This window comes from Protopterus annectens, chromosome 2.part2 (genome assembly GCF_019279795.1).
Source record: "Protopterus annectens isolate FY-2018-M chromosome 2.part2, PAN1.0, whole genome shotgun sequence".
NCBI classification, from domain to species: Eukaryota; Metazoa; Chordata; order Ceratodontiformes; family Protopteridae; genus Protopterus; species Protopterus annectens.
Genome location: NC_056730.1, coordinates 404,300,469 through 404,316,225, shown reverse-complemented (window position 1 = coordinate 404,316,225; position 15,757 = coordinate 404,300,469). Strand labels below are relative to the sequence as shown.

Here is a 15,757-nt window from a genome sequence, read left to right as displayed (position 1 = left end):
GGACAGAGTTTCCTTACGCACTAATCCTACTTTTCTGCCTAAAGTGATTTCTAATGTGGCATTGAACCAATCTATACATTTGCCTACTTTTTATGCTAACCCCAAAATGAAGGGGAAAAAGTTTTGCATTCTTTGGATGTACATAGGCAGTTAAGGTATTATTTGAGCAGAACCAAAGAGTTCAGAAGATCTCAACAATTATTTGTTTCGTTTGCTTTGACTTCACGAGGGAAGGCTGTCTCAAACAAACTATTTCCAAGTGGATTGGCCATTGTATTGCTTTTTGTTACTCTCATCATGGAAAGGATGTTCCAGTTGGGATCAGGCCTCATTCTACTAGGGCTACGGCCACCTCTACTGCTTTTTTGAGAGGGGTAGCTACTAAAGACATTCTAGAGGCAGCTACTTGGAGTTCTGTACATACCTTTACAAAGCATTATCATTTACCTCTTTATTCTAGGTCTAGGGCTGGGTTTGCCACTGCAATCTTACAGGGCATGTTAGCAGCTCCTAATGCTGTTTAGTTGGCCAGCCTCCCTTTTTTCCGTTGCTCTGGGATTCTACCCATATGTAAGGACTGCAGCAATGGGAGACTAAGAACATAGTACAGTTTTGTACCTACCATAAATGTAGATGTTCGAGGATCTCCATTGCTGCAGTCCAATTTTCCCTCCCTCCTTCCCCCCTTTTCTTTTTAGGTTGGGGTTTGGGTGGTGGTTTTTGCATTCTGACGTCTGAGGCAAGAAAGACTGAGGTTATGGCGTCGGTCATGCGCATTTGTACTGGCACGTACTGAAGTCAGTCTCGGGCGCCGATGACCGACACCGGTTCTAGCCCTTTGGTATTCGGGCCGATTGTGGACAGCGGAATACCCATATGTAAGGACTGCAGCAATGGAGATCCTCTAACATCTACATTTATGGTAGGTACAAAACTGTACTTTTTATAGCTTCCAGATGCTATAACATATCGTAGCAAAGCTCTATGTCTGTGTATTATGACACGTGCTAGATTCTGGTTCATTTTCTAGTAAAGGGGTAATGTGGCAGCCAGAAGTCAGGTGACCAGATGTATGTGATATCATTATGTAATCCAGCACTGAAATGATGTTTTAATACTAGATGAGGCATTAGTCTCAGGACACTCTGTTTTGGGACTGACAGCACAACTCAACCACTTCATCTTGCCTTGCTTTATTAAGTAAGTAGGAAAGAGTAATTCTTTTGATCAGTCAGGAAATATAATGAGATTAGTTTTATTTATTTATTTATTTATTTAACATTTGTTGACCGGGAAAGTCCGACTAGGTTCCACAGATCCTGTTTTCAGCGTAGGCCCGGGGAGAAATGCTCCAGAAGCATGTCTTTAGAATGTGGGAGGAAACCGGAGTACCCGGAGGAAACCCACGCGAACACAGGGAGAACATGCAAACTCCACACAGAAGGCACCCCAGCCGAGAATCGAACCGGAGAACCTCTTGCTGTGAGGCGACAGCATTAACCGCTGCACCACTGCGCCGCCAACTTACCATCAGCCATCATAGTTAAGTATTGTTTTACGGTATCTGTGAGTCTTTCCATATGTTTCTAATATTCCTATGTTTGAAACTCTGGTGTTTATTGTAAATAGATATTTAGTATTTTCATGTTTTTTTGTTTATTAAATATATTTAAACTTTTCATTGAGACTGGTGTTGGAGTAAATTTTAACCTCTGAGAGACTACTTCTGTTTATTTGGCAACTCCGTGGCTGCCCTAAAAGTCTTGCTTGTATGGTCAACATTACCATCGGTATTGGTATTAATTTCAGTCAGTATTAATTGGGTACCTCTGTAAGAGCCTTACAGTAGCTGGCTGATGGCAGTGAATCTACCGTATATTCTGGGCAGAGGGGGGCATAGCTGGTAGATCTGTGCCAGCCTTTCCCAGGGTGTGTGTGTCTGTATACGAAAATCATATCTTAGAGTGTGTGTGGCAGCTACTTGGAACAGGGACACAGAACACTGGTTTCTGCAGAAGTAAAGGTAGAGACTTGTTTGGAGCCTGGAGAGAAAGTCTAGCCCCAGATCTGGAGTGTGCTCCTTGTGTGCTCTTAAGGGAATTTGTGCTTTATGCAGAGAGCTGCATCCTGAAATAACTGTGGCATCTATATTTTTGTTCCAAGTGAACGTCCCTCACTGTTGTCTTTGGCGAGGATTGAGGCTGCTTGATTACTGGCCCAGAGGAGGGACGTCACCACATCCCCACTTGATTTTTTTGTAAGAATGTCTTTTATAGTAAAAACATTTATACCCTGCCAGAACTGGTTTCCAGTCATTGTTCAACAGTATTTCACAAGCAATAACATCATTGAAACAGTTACTACTGCTCCTAGTGTTAACCATCAGAAATGCATCAAATGTTGATATCTGTTAACTCTTATATTTTCAACTGGGCAAAAATCCTGCCTTGTGTTAATCAGATATAGCAAAGTATCTGCTGCAAAAGTTTTCTTCCCTGATCTTGAGAAAGACGCACCATCCAGTCTGAAAACATGCCCCCAGAGTTAAGCTTGTATGCTTAACACATTTAAGAAAGTGGATATTTTTTTATGTAGGTATTTTCCCAAAAAATCGTTTCATTCACAGCGACCTGATTCACCTTTTTATATGTGATGTGTGAAATATAGCCTAATACCTGTACAAGCTAAGCTATGTAAAAGGGCTTTAAATTCCCCCTACTGAGAGTCTCCTTGCGGATGAGATCATTTGTACTGGCATGAATAAAAACAGATCTGTACTTCCTTAAATTAAGGTGTTCTAAGGCCTGTCTCACATCCTGTGTTTTTGCTCCTGGCAAACATAACACTATTCAGTGTTCATTATCTTCCCTGCAAATGTACGTATTAGTCCTAATAATTGAATCTCCATTTACAAAAATCTTTTCTGACCAGCTCTGAAGAATCTTCCACTTCTAATCTGGTAATATGCTGAATCTAGCTTTGTTTGTATGCTTGTTTGTTTGCTTGTTATTTCCCCTGAGAAACGCTGATTCCACCTAAAACGCGGCTTTTCAGCGCTTCTGTGGATCCCTAGTGATATCTGCATTGCTTACTGTACTTATTTCCTTGTTTCACTTGAAAGAAAGTTACTGTTTGTCGTTTTTGCGTTTAAGTTACCTGGCACTTGCTCACTAAGTCAGCACTAAAAAATTAAAAGCACTACACCCTCACAAACTCCCCTTGAGTACCTTGTTCCCCATTGGCCCTTTTTTCAATTATAAAGGAATTCCCAATACTATTCTAGCATGTCCAGAGGTCAGTTGTCAGTCTCCTCTCTGGTCCAGCTGGTGAATCTGGGTATCTTGAGGCAATGTTACAACTGCCTCATGTACACAGACAACCCTCTCCTCCTCCCAACAAATTCCAACACATGTGAGAGATGCAACCATATAGCCAAACTGGAGGCTAAGCTCTCAACTCAGTACTGGCGTAACCAGTCAGGAGGAGAAGGAAACCACACTCACTACAATTTCAGTCTCACATAGACCTACCACGACAGCAAACCAAGCACATAACACACAAAAACATACTCGGAGGCTCTAAATAAAAATCTGCCTAAGCAGCAGAGACCTCTAAAACAGGCACCCAAGCATCTGCTACCCCAAAACAAAACACGTGCAACACACAGCTCACAAAGCCAGTGTGCCGAACAGTCACAGCCCTTAAGGCTAAACAACACACCTGATACACTTGAAATAGGTGACTCTATCGTCAGGCACACTGACGTCCTGCTCCACCAGTCTGAACAAGGAGAAGTTCATGGTGAGCTGCCTGTCGGGCGCTAGGATCCGCCACATAACACAAGCACTCGGGTCACTTCAAGGCAAGTACAAATATGACTCAGTCATTGTCCATGCTGGTGTGAATGACCCGAGACGTACCTCCCTGGACTACATGAAAAGAGACATAGAGGAGCTCTCTGAGCATGTAGCCCAGGCCGGTATGACCCTGACCTTGAGTAGCATCTTACCCTCACCAAGAATGATGCCACAATATGAAGACAAGATGATCAGTTTCAACAATTGGCTTAAGTATTGGTGTCATTCAAAGGGGATCCAATGCCTGTCAGCCTGGGATAACATGCTCGACAAGCCACGATGCTTCGCTAGGGATGGCTTGCACCTGTCACCCCTGGACTTTCGGATATTGGCAAAGGCTCTTGCTACCCCCATAGTGCCCTTTTTAGGCAAGGCTCAAAAGACAAACCCACCTCCAATAGGTATCACAAGGGATAAGAAACTGAGTAATGCTACTCAACGCCAGAAGTCTAAACCTCAAGATGCACGCATTCAAAACTCTCCTTAGCATGGAGAACATCGATATCTGTGCAGTAACAGAAACCTGGTTCAAGGCTCCCAAGAGCACCCAAGCACTACCAGGTTATACCTCATATCATGCTTTTCGGCCCCATAACTTGGACCAAACCACAAAAGGAGGGGGAGTATCAATATTAGTCAAAGATACCCACGCCTCCAGGTTGGTGGCACAGCACGAAGCATCAGAGACTATCCATGTGCAACTAACAGTGGGTAAAACTGCCTTCCAGTTTAAAGCCTGCTACAGACCACCCTCCCAAACCCAGGAACCCCACTCGGCCTTCCTGAGAACACCTGAAAACATGAAGGTCTCTCCAAACACCATTATATTGGGCGACTTCAAATACCCAAACATAGACTGGGAGCATTACTCTAGCTCCAGCATCCTAGCTCAAAGGTTCCTAGAATTTATAAACTCAAATGCTATGGAACAACTTGTTACCACTCCCGCAAGAGGGGAAAACTGGTCCTGATCATCACCAACATGGGGACTCTATGCTCCAGACCAGAAGTGTATCCCTCACTGGTAAGATCAGACCATAAACTAATCTCACTGGATATTCACATCCCAACCCCACCCCCTGCCCAGAAAACCACAGTGAAAAACTTCTCTCAGTCAAATTTCACACTCCTCAAAACCGAGGTGGAATCCTTCAAAGCCCCCGGGCCTGTGGAAAATACGGCCCAGACCGCAGAATCCTTTATAAACGCATTCTATGAACACCTTCAGGAATGCATGGATCATGCAATCCCAAATAAAACCAAGACCCAATCCTCCAAAGGCAGACGTCCTGTCTGGTGGACCCCAGCCATAAACAAACTATACAATAGAAGGAGGAAACTACTACATGATAGAGCAAAATCCCAAAAAGGGAAGGCATCTCTGATCAGTATTGGCAAAAAACTATGGGCACTCATAAAATTATCTAAGGCTAGCTTCAAGAGAAAAATTGCACAGGACACTAAGGATAATCACAAGGCTTTCTTTAGTTATGTTAGGAACCTGGGTGGGAATTCCCAGATATGCTCAGAATTAGTCCAAAATGACATAAAATACACAGAACCCACAGACATTGCCAACATCCTAGCTGACAGGTTCAATGCAAACTCCCCCCCCCCCCACCACCACCACCAAAAGGGCAAATATCTATCCCAGCAGAGTGCTTCCCCCCTGACATCTCAGATGCTCAGGTAAGAGCCGCCCTCTCCAAAGCAAAAAACACAGCATCAATGGGACCAGACGGTGTCTCGGGCTGTCCCCTACATGAACTCCAAGAAGAGCTAAACCCAAACATAAAACTACTGTTCAGTCTCAGCCTTACTACAGGATAATGTACCCAAAGAGTGGCGTACAGCAACAGTGGTCCCTCTCCACAAAGGTGGTGCCTCAACGGCTTATAAATGCCCTAGGGCAGATAGCCTAGTATGAACCTATGAATATCTGCTCTTAGTTATTACAAAGAAATGATCTTCATCACCATTTAGTCTTAGTAATCCCATTCTTGTTAATGCTTATTACATTTGCAAGCACACATTTCTGTCCAGCTGGCTGTGTACATCCACAGTGGTAATGTCAACGTCTGTCGTCTTTGTTTTTCTTCATTCATTCCACTTTGTTTTGATTTCCTCCTTTTCACTTGCCCCTTGCTTCTGTTTTTCTACCTTCTCTTTTGGAAAAAAATGCCTTTTTCTGTGGACTAAAGGTTTTCTGATAGAAAATATAATTCTCTGTAAGCTGTGTTATATAACAAAACAGTGCCTTTTTGTATGTATTTTCTTTGGTTTAGAGCTATGTTATCATTTTTTCTTTATTTGTTGTGAGCTTCTTCATTTTTTATTTCCTTCTATATGCTCTGAATCCTTAATTTGCTGAATATTTGTATCTAGATTTCCAAAGTTGTTAGTGATATCTTGTTTCATAGGGGTTGAGTGATCTTTACATGTAAGATGCTTCCTTTTTCTAAATGCGTTCTATTTGCTCTTTGTCTAGCATTACTTATTTCATCATTCCAGTCATTAATATATGTAGCAGCAGTTTTCCAAGACGTGCAAATTGCACACGTGCAGTAGTTATCAGTAAGTGTAGATTTATTGCTAATATTGGTAAGCAACTCCTCCAACTTTTTGACATGAGAAACACAGATCACACCAGTGTTAGCAGGTGTTGCCTTTAAATATGCATAGCATTTATTACACTGTGCAAGATATTTGTGAATTATCAAATCATTAATGGCATACTCCTTCAAGGAATCCATATTCAGCTGCAAATCAATAAAGAATTCTAAAAGAAATGAATAAATCCAAATCAGTTACCACAGAATTCAAAAGGAATTTAAACTTCTGTGAGAAATCATACAGTGTACAACTAAATGCTAAATTAAGTACAGTAAAGTTGTTGCTCTGACCGTACAAGTTGTAAAAGTCGCAAGCTGTACTCCCTTAACATCGCATGCAAATGTATGCGGTAGCTTCTGCTCACTAGTGCTCACAGTCACACCTCTTAATAGTGAAGATAAATCGCAAACCAAGTTCAGATTGTTTAGATGAGCTCTGGATTGTCTCCTCTGTAGTCTCTGAATTATAGCTGAGTAGGTCCCCTGGGATAGGTAGAATTTACCTGTCTAAAACCTATCCCTTTTTTTAATAAACAGTGAAAAGTAAAGGTAAAACAAAAAATATAAATCTAATAAATCCGTGTCTGCAAGCTATAAATTCCTTCCTACAAACAGTGATGGTAAAAAAAAAAAAAAAAAAAAAAAAAAATCATATAACTTCTACCAAGCTACTGCATAGTCTATCACAAATCAATACAGGATTGTTTTGATAAGCTCTCAAAATAGATGTAAGCCAGATTAGGGTCTCAAGTCTGGTCTGTGAAAAACAGATTGCGAACAGAAGATGAGAGAATTAATAAACACATTTATACATAAAGGTTACTGTAAAGTAAAAGTTAGTGAAACTGCAAAGCAAGTGAAGAAAGAGAGGACAGGGAAGTACAACCCCCTATTTAACTGGGGGGGGGGGTGGAGTTGAAAGGGAACCAACAGGTCAGTGTGTAGTCAGTGAAAGTCATAAAGAAGACAGATCCCTGGATTTGGCAAAACACCTTAGTGTGGACAGTTTTGCTGTTAAAAGCATTATGAAACAATTGGAAGATTCTGAAAAGAAATGCAATCATCTTTGGTGTTATGGGTGAGAACCTTTATTTTTGTAACATCAGAAGTGACAACTTAAAGCTTATTAGAAAGGAATTTATACAGTGTAAGAGTGGGTCACACAAAAGAAAGGGAACATATTCCTGTGTTTTTGTGACACTTTTGAAGATTCATTGCTAATGGCACATTTTTGTGATAAGAAAACTGGCAAAACATGATGCTGAAGAACATTTCAGTTGTGATGACTAGAATGTGAGTTTAGGATTGCATGAGATACATGTAGCACAAAACAGACAATAGACAGGAAACTTAGCAAAGTTTACAAAACCATGTATATACTATAAAAAGTAAAGAATTACAATTGTTATGCCGGTGTTCCACATTATATAGAAATTGTAAGAACGTTGTCTTGTGTTATGGAGTGTGCGAGTTCTTCTAAAATAGGTTGTGATTTTGAGTTATTGCTTGACAGGAGGGAATTTTTCTGTCAGCAAGCTGACAGCTAATACTCCCCCCAGCTTGAATGCATTTATTAGCCTCAAGCTAGAACTAAATAAATAGGATAATGAAGTAGCAATACTTTTGTCCTGTATTGTGAAATTGTTCTGGTGCAGTGGTTAAAAAGTAACTCTGTAAGCAAAAGTTCTAATGATCAAGTCTTGTTATTAACTTGAACTTTGCTGTTATTTTATGTAAAATTTTTGCTGCTAAATTTTAATGCATTCAACAGGAAGTGGAGAGCTTGTGAACTGGTATGACTGTTGATTGGTGTTAAGTGAATATGTGATTTGCAACTAACTTTAACTTAGTTGTGTTTTGAGATGTTTTAGTCTGGCATCAGTCGGGAGCGAAAGAATCCAAGCACTAATGGGGAGGTTGGCTTAATAGTTAAGGTGTTTACCTTACAGACACAAGGTGCAAGGTTTGATTCTTGCTTGGGGTAATTGGCTAGGCTTAAAATGGCCCACAAGGGTAGTTAGTCTAGTATGAATCTATGAACCTATATTTTTTGTGTGTGTGGGCGCGCGTGTGCCTGGGTAGTAAACTGATCAGTATTGACCACTTTCAGGCTCAGCCCATAGAAAAACAGTACATTATAGTAAACAAGCAGTGCGTCATGTACCATGTGTACATTTGTTTCTGTAGTGGATTAACCTTCTCTTATTCTGAGAGATGAGCAGAAAAGTGATAGGTGTTGAAAGATGTTCCATAAAATTGTTGCAGATGTAGTCCTGACATAGTTGCTGTAACTGATGTTTCACCATGATTTTTTTTAGCATTTGGATTGTTAGAAAAAACACACGGAAACAGTTTTCTTCTGAAAGTTCATTGTTTAAGTAGAAGGCCAAGTAACCTGTATGATAACTGTGCTACTCTGAGGATGCACTGAAGACAGATGTGGTGTCGTTGTATATAGATTTTTATTCTTTGGGGTCTTTCTTTGCATTCTTTCCTGAGTGTGCAAGGTAGTTTTATTTGGATGCTGTGAAATAATGATTTCTTGATTTGCAGCTTTCTTCTGGTGAATATATTCAAATGTCTGGTCGAGCTGGAAGACGTGGAATGGATGAGAGAGGAATAGTTATTCTAATGGTTGATGAAAAGATGAGCCCAACAGTTGGAAAACAACTTGTGAAGGTAAATCAAAACTAAATATAATTTTGTCTATTTAGACATTTAACAGTGTAGACAAGGAATAGAAAATTGATTTTTAATATTTTTCTTACGTTGTACTTTACAGAAGTCTTGTATACATAACCCCTTTAAGTTTTAGCCTCTTGTCTGTCATGTATACCTTGAGTAAATGCATAATTTTTCATAGCTTATATGATGGTCATTGGTGACCTTCTGCAGTAATTGTTGAGACTTCCTTTCATGGTGTTCCCTTCATGGTGTACTTCAGAACTTTGTGTAGCTTCTTAGCAGTGGATAGTATGCAGTTTCATTCAGACCATGTCCTGATGCCATTTGCTATGCTAGAATGGTGTTTCAGTGTGTGGGTCTCCATTCTCTTTCTTTTGTTTATAAGATTACTACAAAGAAACAGAAATATTGTCTGTATAAGGGGCAGGAGAAGATCATTCTGTGAAGAATTGCTTCACGTGCAGGCACTTCTTTTCAGACACCTGCAGAAGATATAGGTGAAACTCTCTCTCCAGATGAAGAGATGACAAAATCAGCAAGCAAAGGAGAATAGTCTTGTTGGAATCGAATTCATTCTCAAGTCTTGGTGAGTACCTTTACAAGGTGGCCCCTGTTTTTACAAAATCTCACTAAGACAAACTTGACATATAGACTGCATTTTTATATAGCGTACATCATAGACAGAAGTAGGTTAAAAAATAGACAGCTGGGTGCACAAGTCCCAGCATAACAAAGTGCCCAATCCTGATAGACGCAGTGGTGTCAGGAATGGAAAAAATGGCAGTGTAGAATGCTCAAGACATGGAAACATTCCTATAATAGGATTAGTTTGTGCTCAGGGGGAGGTTGGCCCCCCTATTGTAGAAGGAAATAGTCCACAAACTGACAGTCCAAAACAAGAGCCATAAAGATAAGAGTGGACTATTGAAGATGAGAAAAAAATTGTGTATTATTAGTACTGTGCAAGAAGCCCAGAATTTCAGAACAGAAGATGTACAAAAAGATTGAGAGAAATTAGAAGAAAGAAAAATAATTGCACAAAAAAAAAAACTGTCAAAAGCTTCAAATGCAAATTTTTGCGCTCATTAATGCAACAGATTCATGAAAAACATTATGTAGACCAAGAAATCTTGGACCATTTGGAAAAAGTGACTGAGGAAGTGTGAAAATATAAAATGTATAAAAAATAAATATGGACATGGGAAAGAGAAGAGAGATCTAATACGGTGCAATATTTATGCAAAGGAGAAAGCCAAATTAATAAATAAATAAAACTCCAAAGTTATTCATTGAGAAGTGCAGGCAAAAGCACCCGGATGTGGAACATTTCACAATGCAAAAATTATGATCACAAAGGGGACCATCAAGTAGAAGTTATAGAATTCCCGTGAAGTGAAAGATCTAGTGTAGAAAGTTTAACCTAGGTTACAGCACAGCATGACGGAACAATGAGTCCCCTAAGTAAGGGGAAATGGGAGGAGCAGGAAACATCTGAAGTAGCAGAATGGACATGGGTGAGAGGGAAATTTTAATATGGTGCAGTGTTTATGCAAAGGAGAAAGCAAAACTAATTAATACAGAAAAGCAGCACCGATTATACTTTATGAGAAATGAAGGCAAAGGTGCCCAGATATGAAAAGTTTTTACAGTTAAAAAAAAAAAAATAAGAAAACAAAGGAGCAAAGTAGAAAAGAGGATTAGTAATGGAGAAGTTAAAGAATAGAAACTCAAGTTATGGATTACCTTCAAAGTGAATGATTTAGTGTAGAAAATCTAAATCTGATAACATCACAGCATGATAAAACAATGAGTTGCCAAATTAAGGAGAAACCTAGTGGAGTGGGAAGCACTTGATCAGTTGTCATATGAACATACTTTGGAGCCTCCGGCAGGAAACGGGTAAAAAAAAAAAAAAAAAAAGTTTAGTTGGAGTTGCACAGTAAGGGAAGGAACAGGAAATTGTGGCAACTCTGACGCAGGCAGTGTTGTGGAATGATAGGCCAGTGAATTGCCATATAAAAGGGCAACAGATGGCATAGGATGAAGTTGAAGAGAATATGGCAGATGTTCGGAACTTTCTGTAGAAGTCCTCAGGAAACTGAGAACAAAGAAAGTGTCTTTAGAAGAAAATGATCTATGGGAAGAGTTGCTTGACTTAGAGATGGATTGGCGTATTAAGATCAGTGAAAATGGTTTACAGAAAGTTAGTAAGACCCAAAATGTTAGAAGTTTGATAAAACAAATGAATGCAGTAATCAAGACTGTCTATATACATTCCTGAGATATAACAGAAGTAAATAGTGTATATTACTGTGCAGCTAAATTAATAACTAATAATATTACCGCAAAAACACAGGACTGTAAGGGAATGGAAGGGGAGAAGCTAAATGCCATCATGGAAGTATCAAATAGAGAAAGTTATTGCAGATAAATATAAAGGAGAGGTACCAAATTAGCATTTTATTGAGGACCCAGAAATGTTTAATAGAGAGCATACCTCCCAACCATCCAGAATTACTCTGTTTTTGCAGAGTTTTGGGGTCCAAATGATGGGGTGCCATGATTCCCGAGTGACACTTCATCATTTCCGATTTTTTCCACTTAATTTTTAAGTTTTGCGTTGTTTTGGCTGACGTCATCCCGTGTGCGATGACGTCAGCACCGTTGGTGCTAACAGCCTATCGGAATTAACTCTGCACACATTTCTGGCAGGGCAAACTTCAACTGCTGCAAGCGGGCTTCTGTTCAAATGCCTGCACACATTTCCGGCTGGGCAAACTCTGTTCAAATGCCGGCTTTCTCTGTTATCTGGACGTTATGTGGAATGAGCATGTCGCTGCTTCCATTCAAGTGCGTTCGAATGGAGCTTGTCAGTTTGGATTTAAGCTGCTTCCATTCAAGTCCATTCGAACGGAGCTTGTCGATTTGGATTTAAGGTATTAAATGCTACTTTCCATTCAAACAGAGCTTGTCTGTTTTAAGGTATTAAATGCTGCTTTCCATTCAGTTTGGATTTAAGCTGCTTCCACTCAAACGGAGCTTGTCGGTGTGGATGTAAGCTATTAAATGTTGCTTTCCATTCAAACGGACGTAACTTCTGCTGCTTGGATTTTGTGTGTGTTTAAGCACTGCATAGATACAACAGCTTGCCTTGCACAGTTGCATTGTACCAAGTGAAGTGAATATATCACATATTTTCAGGACAGAAAATGAAATACATGTACAAAATATAAACACATTAAACTGGCATTACACCAGAGTAAAAAAGCATATATTATCTCATAACTTGGATGCTTGTTACTATAAAGAGGTAACAACTAAAACTTTACATACTGACAAAGGTAGAATGGTTCAACTGACTTAATTGTAGAGAGATATTTAAATCCTTGTAGTTGGAATGCTAGTTTTAGGAGCTGATGAGAAATGAAGATCAGAGTATAATTTCCTGAAACTCATCTTTCAAACAGCAATTTTGATATTCCATCCTATAAATAGGTGCCAAATACATGCTAGTACAAGAATGTCAGTGTTACAGTATACAAAACTGCATTATGCCTGCTTTCTATAAAGAAATGTATATATGATTTTCTTTCATAGACGAGACTAAAACACGTTCCGAAAATATCTGCATTACACCGACACCACACCAGTAGGTAAAATCACTCATTCCTCTATAACAGTCAGACTTTCTAAGGTTATCTCTACAAAGTCACATCAGAATTGATAAGGATTGCCTAATTAGGTTAATATCGACTTTGAACAGAATCCTGCATTGTTTTGTTAAGTGCCTTTTCCCATGATGGCATACAGTCTCATTGTTAATATATTTAATGGTGGTGAGACAGTGCAGGTAGTTTTGCCTATTTGCATTTTTTTAACTTTTTGTTGTTTTATCATTGTTAAAGTTATTGACTATATTAAGTTGAATGTGCCATTATTGACTGTTTTACTCACTTTGTGACTGGAAAGCTCAAAATGGAGAATGCTGTCAAGGAAGTAATTATATAATTTCAAAGTTAGCTTTGTATAAGAATTAAAAATCATATGCATGCCCCAGAAAGAACACTTTCCCTATAAATATGCTAGATGCCCTTAAATTGCAAACTGTTTTATGGCTATAGTCTTGTACTGGTAGGTACTACCAGAAGGTTTACATAGGTGTTAGGTTACTAAGTATTGCGTCATTTGTTACATAGGTTCATATGTAGGTACTAGGCTATCGGCTCAAGGGCCTACGTAAGCCTAGCCAACAAGGTTCCCTGGCTTATGCCACCCAAGAAAGTTATTTTCCTGTGCCACTGTCAAGCAGAGAGACAGAAGTGATCACCTCTGAGTAGGTGATATGCTACGGAGTAAAACTGGAGTTTTTTGAGGTAGTCAGTGTAGGGCATTTGTTTGAGGCCAGTAATCCTCTTTGTGAGGTACTTCTGTGGCCTTTCCCGCTGCTGCAGATGTATTGTGAGGTACATTCCTTACCTAACCTAACATTACATATTAACTATGCACATACTGCAACATATTCTGACAGAGAAACTCTGTAAATATCAAAATCATATTGTTTTAGAATTAGAAAAATGAGTATTTATTTCTCAAGTCCCATATTTTCACATTTTAATAGTTATAACAAACATACATAGTATTGAAAAGTACAGACCTACATCTAATCACTTAACATACTGTCATTTCATTGCATGTAGAGTTAACTAGCTCATACAGGCAAATACACATCTATTAAACAAGTGGTTTTGTTTTTCTGAAAGCTTTTATAACAAAATCTGAAACCATTGCTGAGATTTCTGCGATTATACATACTTTCAAATAAAAAAAATATTTGGCCATTAGTATCTGCCAAACTCAACATTTCCAAAATGATCCTTCCTAGTAATTCTGTTAAGTAGAAGAAAATTGTGTGTGTAAATGGCCCCTTTATAATACACCTGGTGGCTAGAGGTACTCTGGCTCAAACCCTGTACCCTGGGTATAGGGTAAAAAAAGAGCCTAATGTCCCTAGCCACCACCACTTGTGAATTTTTTGTTCTGTTCCTCATAAACTTTGGTTTCAGGATGTTTGTGACAAAACACTGAAGGTTGAATTTATTGAATAATGACAGGCATTTGAATTTCAGACTTCATATTCAGAATTAAATGGTAACAAAAACCTTTTATTCTAGCAATTTTCTAAGTTTATAAGATCAGTATTTGAAATTTGTACCTAATTTGGGGTTGTATTCCCCCATTGTTGGCTTTGTTCAGGTTTTTTGTGCTAAGAGGTTGAGAACTATGGTGAGAAGTGAATTCACTAAATGATATTCATTTAAGTTTCACTTCCTATCTTTTGGGAAACAAGCTGCTGGTTTGGCATAGTGGTATGTTGCTCTGCCTATAGTGCACAGAGTCCTGTTCAAGACTTGCCAGTGAAATGCATAAAATATTTTATTCTAACAACTTTCTAAAATTATGCAAGCAATGTTTAAAATGTGTCCCTGGTTTTTGGCCTTTTGTCCCCCCCCTCAAAAAAAAAAAAACAAACTTAAATTGAAAATAAGTGTAAAAAACTGTGCAAGATGCCTATGCCTTAGACTACTGTCATTCTATTTTTATATGTATATTGTGTGTGTGTAAGTAGACTTTTATAATGCAAAAATGTTCTGAATTGGGCAGTTTTGTCATTACTGTTTCATGCATTTTGTTTCATTACCTACTGAAAAAATGTTCAAACAATAAATTTAAAATGTGCTCGGCCTAACAAGTGGTGCTGTATTATATAAGGCATATAATTTACTAAAGTAAAGAAAGTGTATCAAAGAACACATGTATGTTTCTTGTTTTGTGTGCAAGGTGCCAGTTATTTGAAAACAACCCAGAGGTAATCTTTATCCACCACTGGCCAGATGCATTTTCTTTGGATGCGGTGTAGGTTTCAGTGCTATTTTAATGAATGTGAGTTTCAAGGGCAGAGAAGTTTTAACGCCAAGTCTATTTTTATTGTGAGACAGTATTGCTTTGTTTAATAGATGTCTGTTGGTGTTTGTGCATTGTGCTGTAAAGTGTAAAAATAAAATCCAAATAATCATTGTAGAAGTAAAGCAGTATGCACACATTAGTGTTTGATAAATGGGGCAAAATAGCCAGGTAATGGGACATTGGAATTGCTGCAGGGGGACTCTGGTGCCATATTTTGGTGGTCTGTTCTTCTGTTTGCACGAAAGTTGGTATCCCACAATTCCACTGGAGTGGGTGGGGTTACATAATCATGTATGCAACTTTTATGTTAAACAGTGTACAGATTTGTACCTATTTTTCATGGGCCTTGTCCAGATTTTTGATGCTTCAAGGTTGAGAGGTATGATGGATTTAAATGAGGTAAAAGGAATAGAAACACTACCAAAAAAAAAAAAAAAAAAAAATTTGGAGAAATATCTATGAATATCCTGTGGTATATAAAAAAGATGTTGAATGGATAGAAGTAAAAGAGAGAAAAAGATGTTTAAGTGTATAGGATATAAAATTGGATGAAGTAACAGCCAGAGAAATTGAAACAAAATTAAGAAAAGCTCCCTAACTGTAAAACCCCAGGCCCAGATACAGTACTTGATTTCTCTC

The 15,757-nt window shown here is 38.8% G+C and overlaps 1 protein-coding gene across 1 annotated transcript in view; it reads left to right on the top strand.

Moving 5' to 3' along the window:
- Window positions 1–15,757, top strand: part of MTREX (Mtr4 exosome RNA helicase) — a 1,888,266-nt gene that overhangs the window by 706,532 nt on the left and 1,165,977 nt on the right. Inside the window, exon 15 of the mRNA XM_044063928.1 lies at window positions 9,023–9,148. Within this exon, the coding sequence (XP_043919863.1) occupies window positions 9,023–9,148 (126 nt within the window). The remainder of the gene's footprint in view (window positions 1–9,022; window positions 9,149–15,757) is intronic.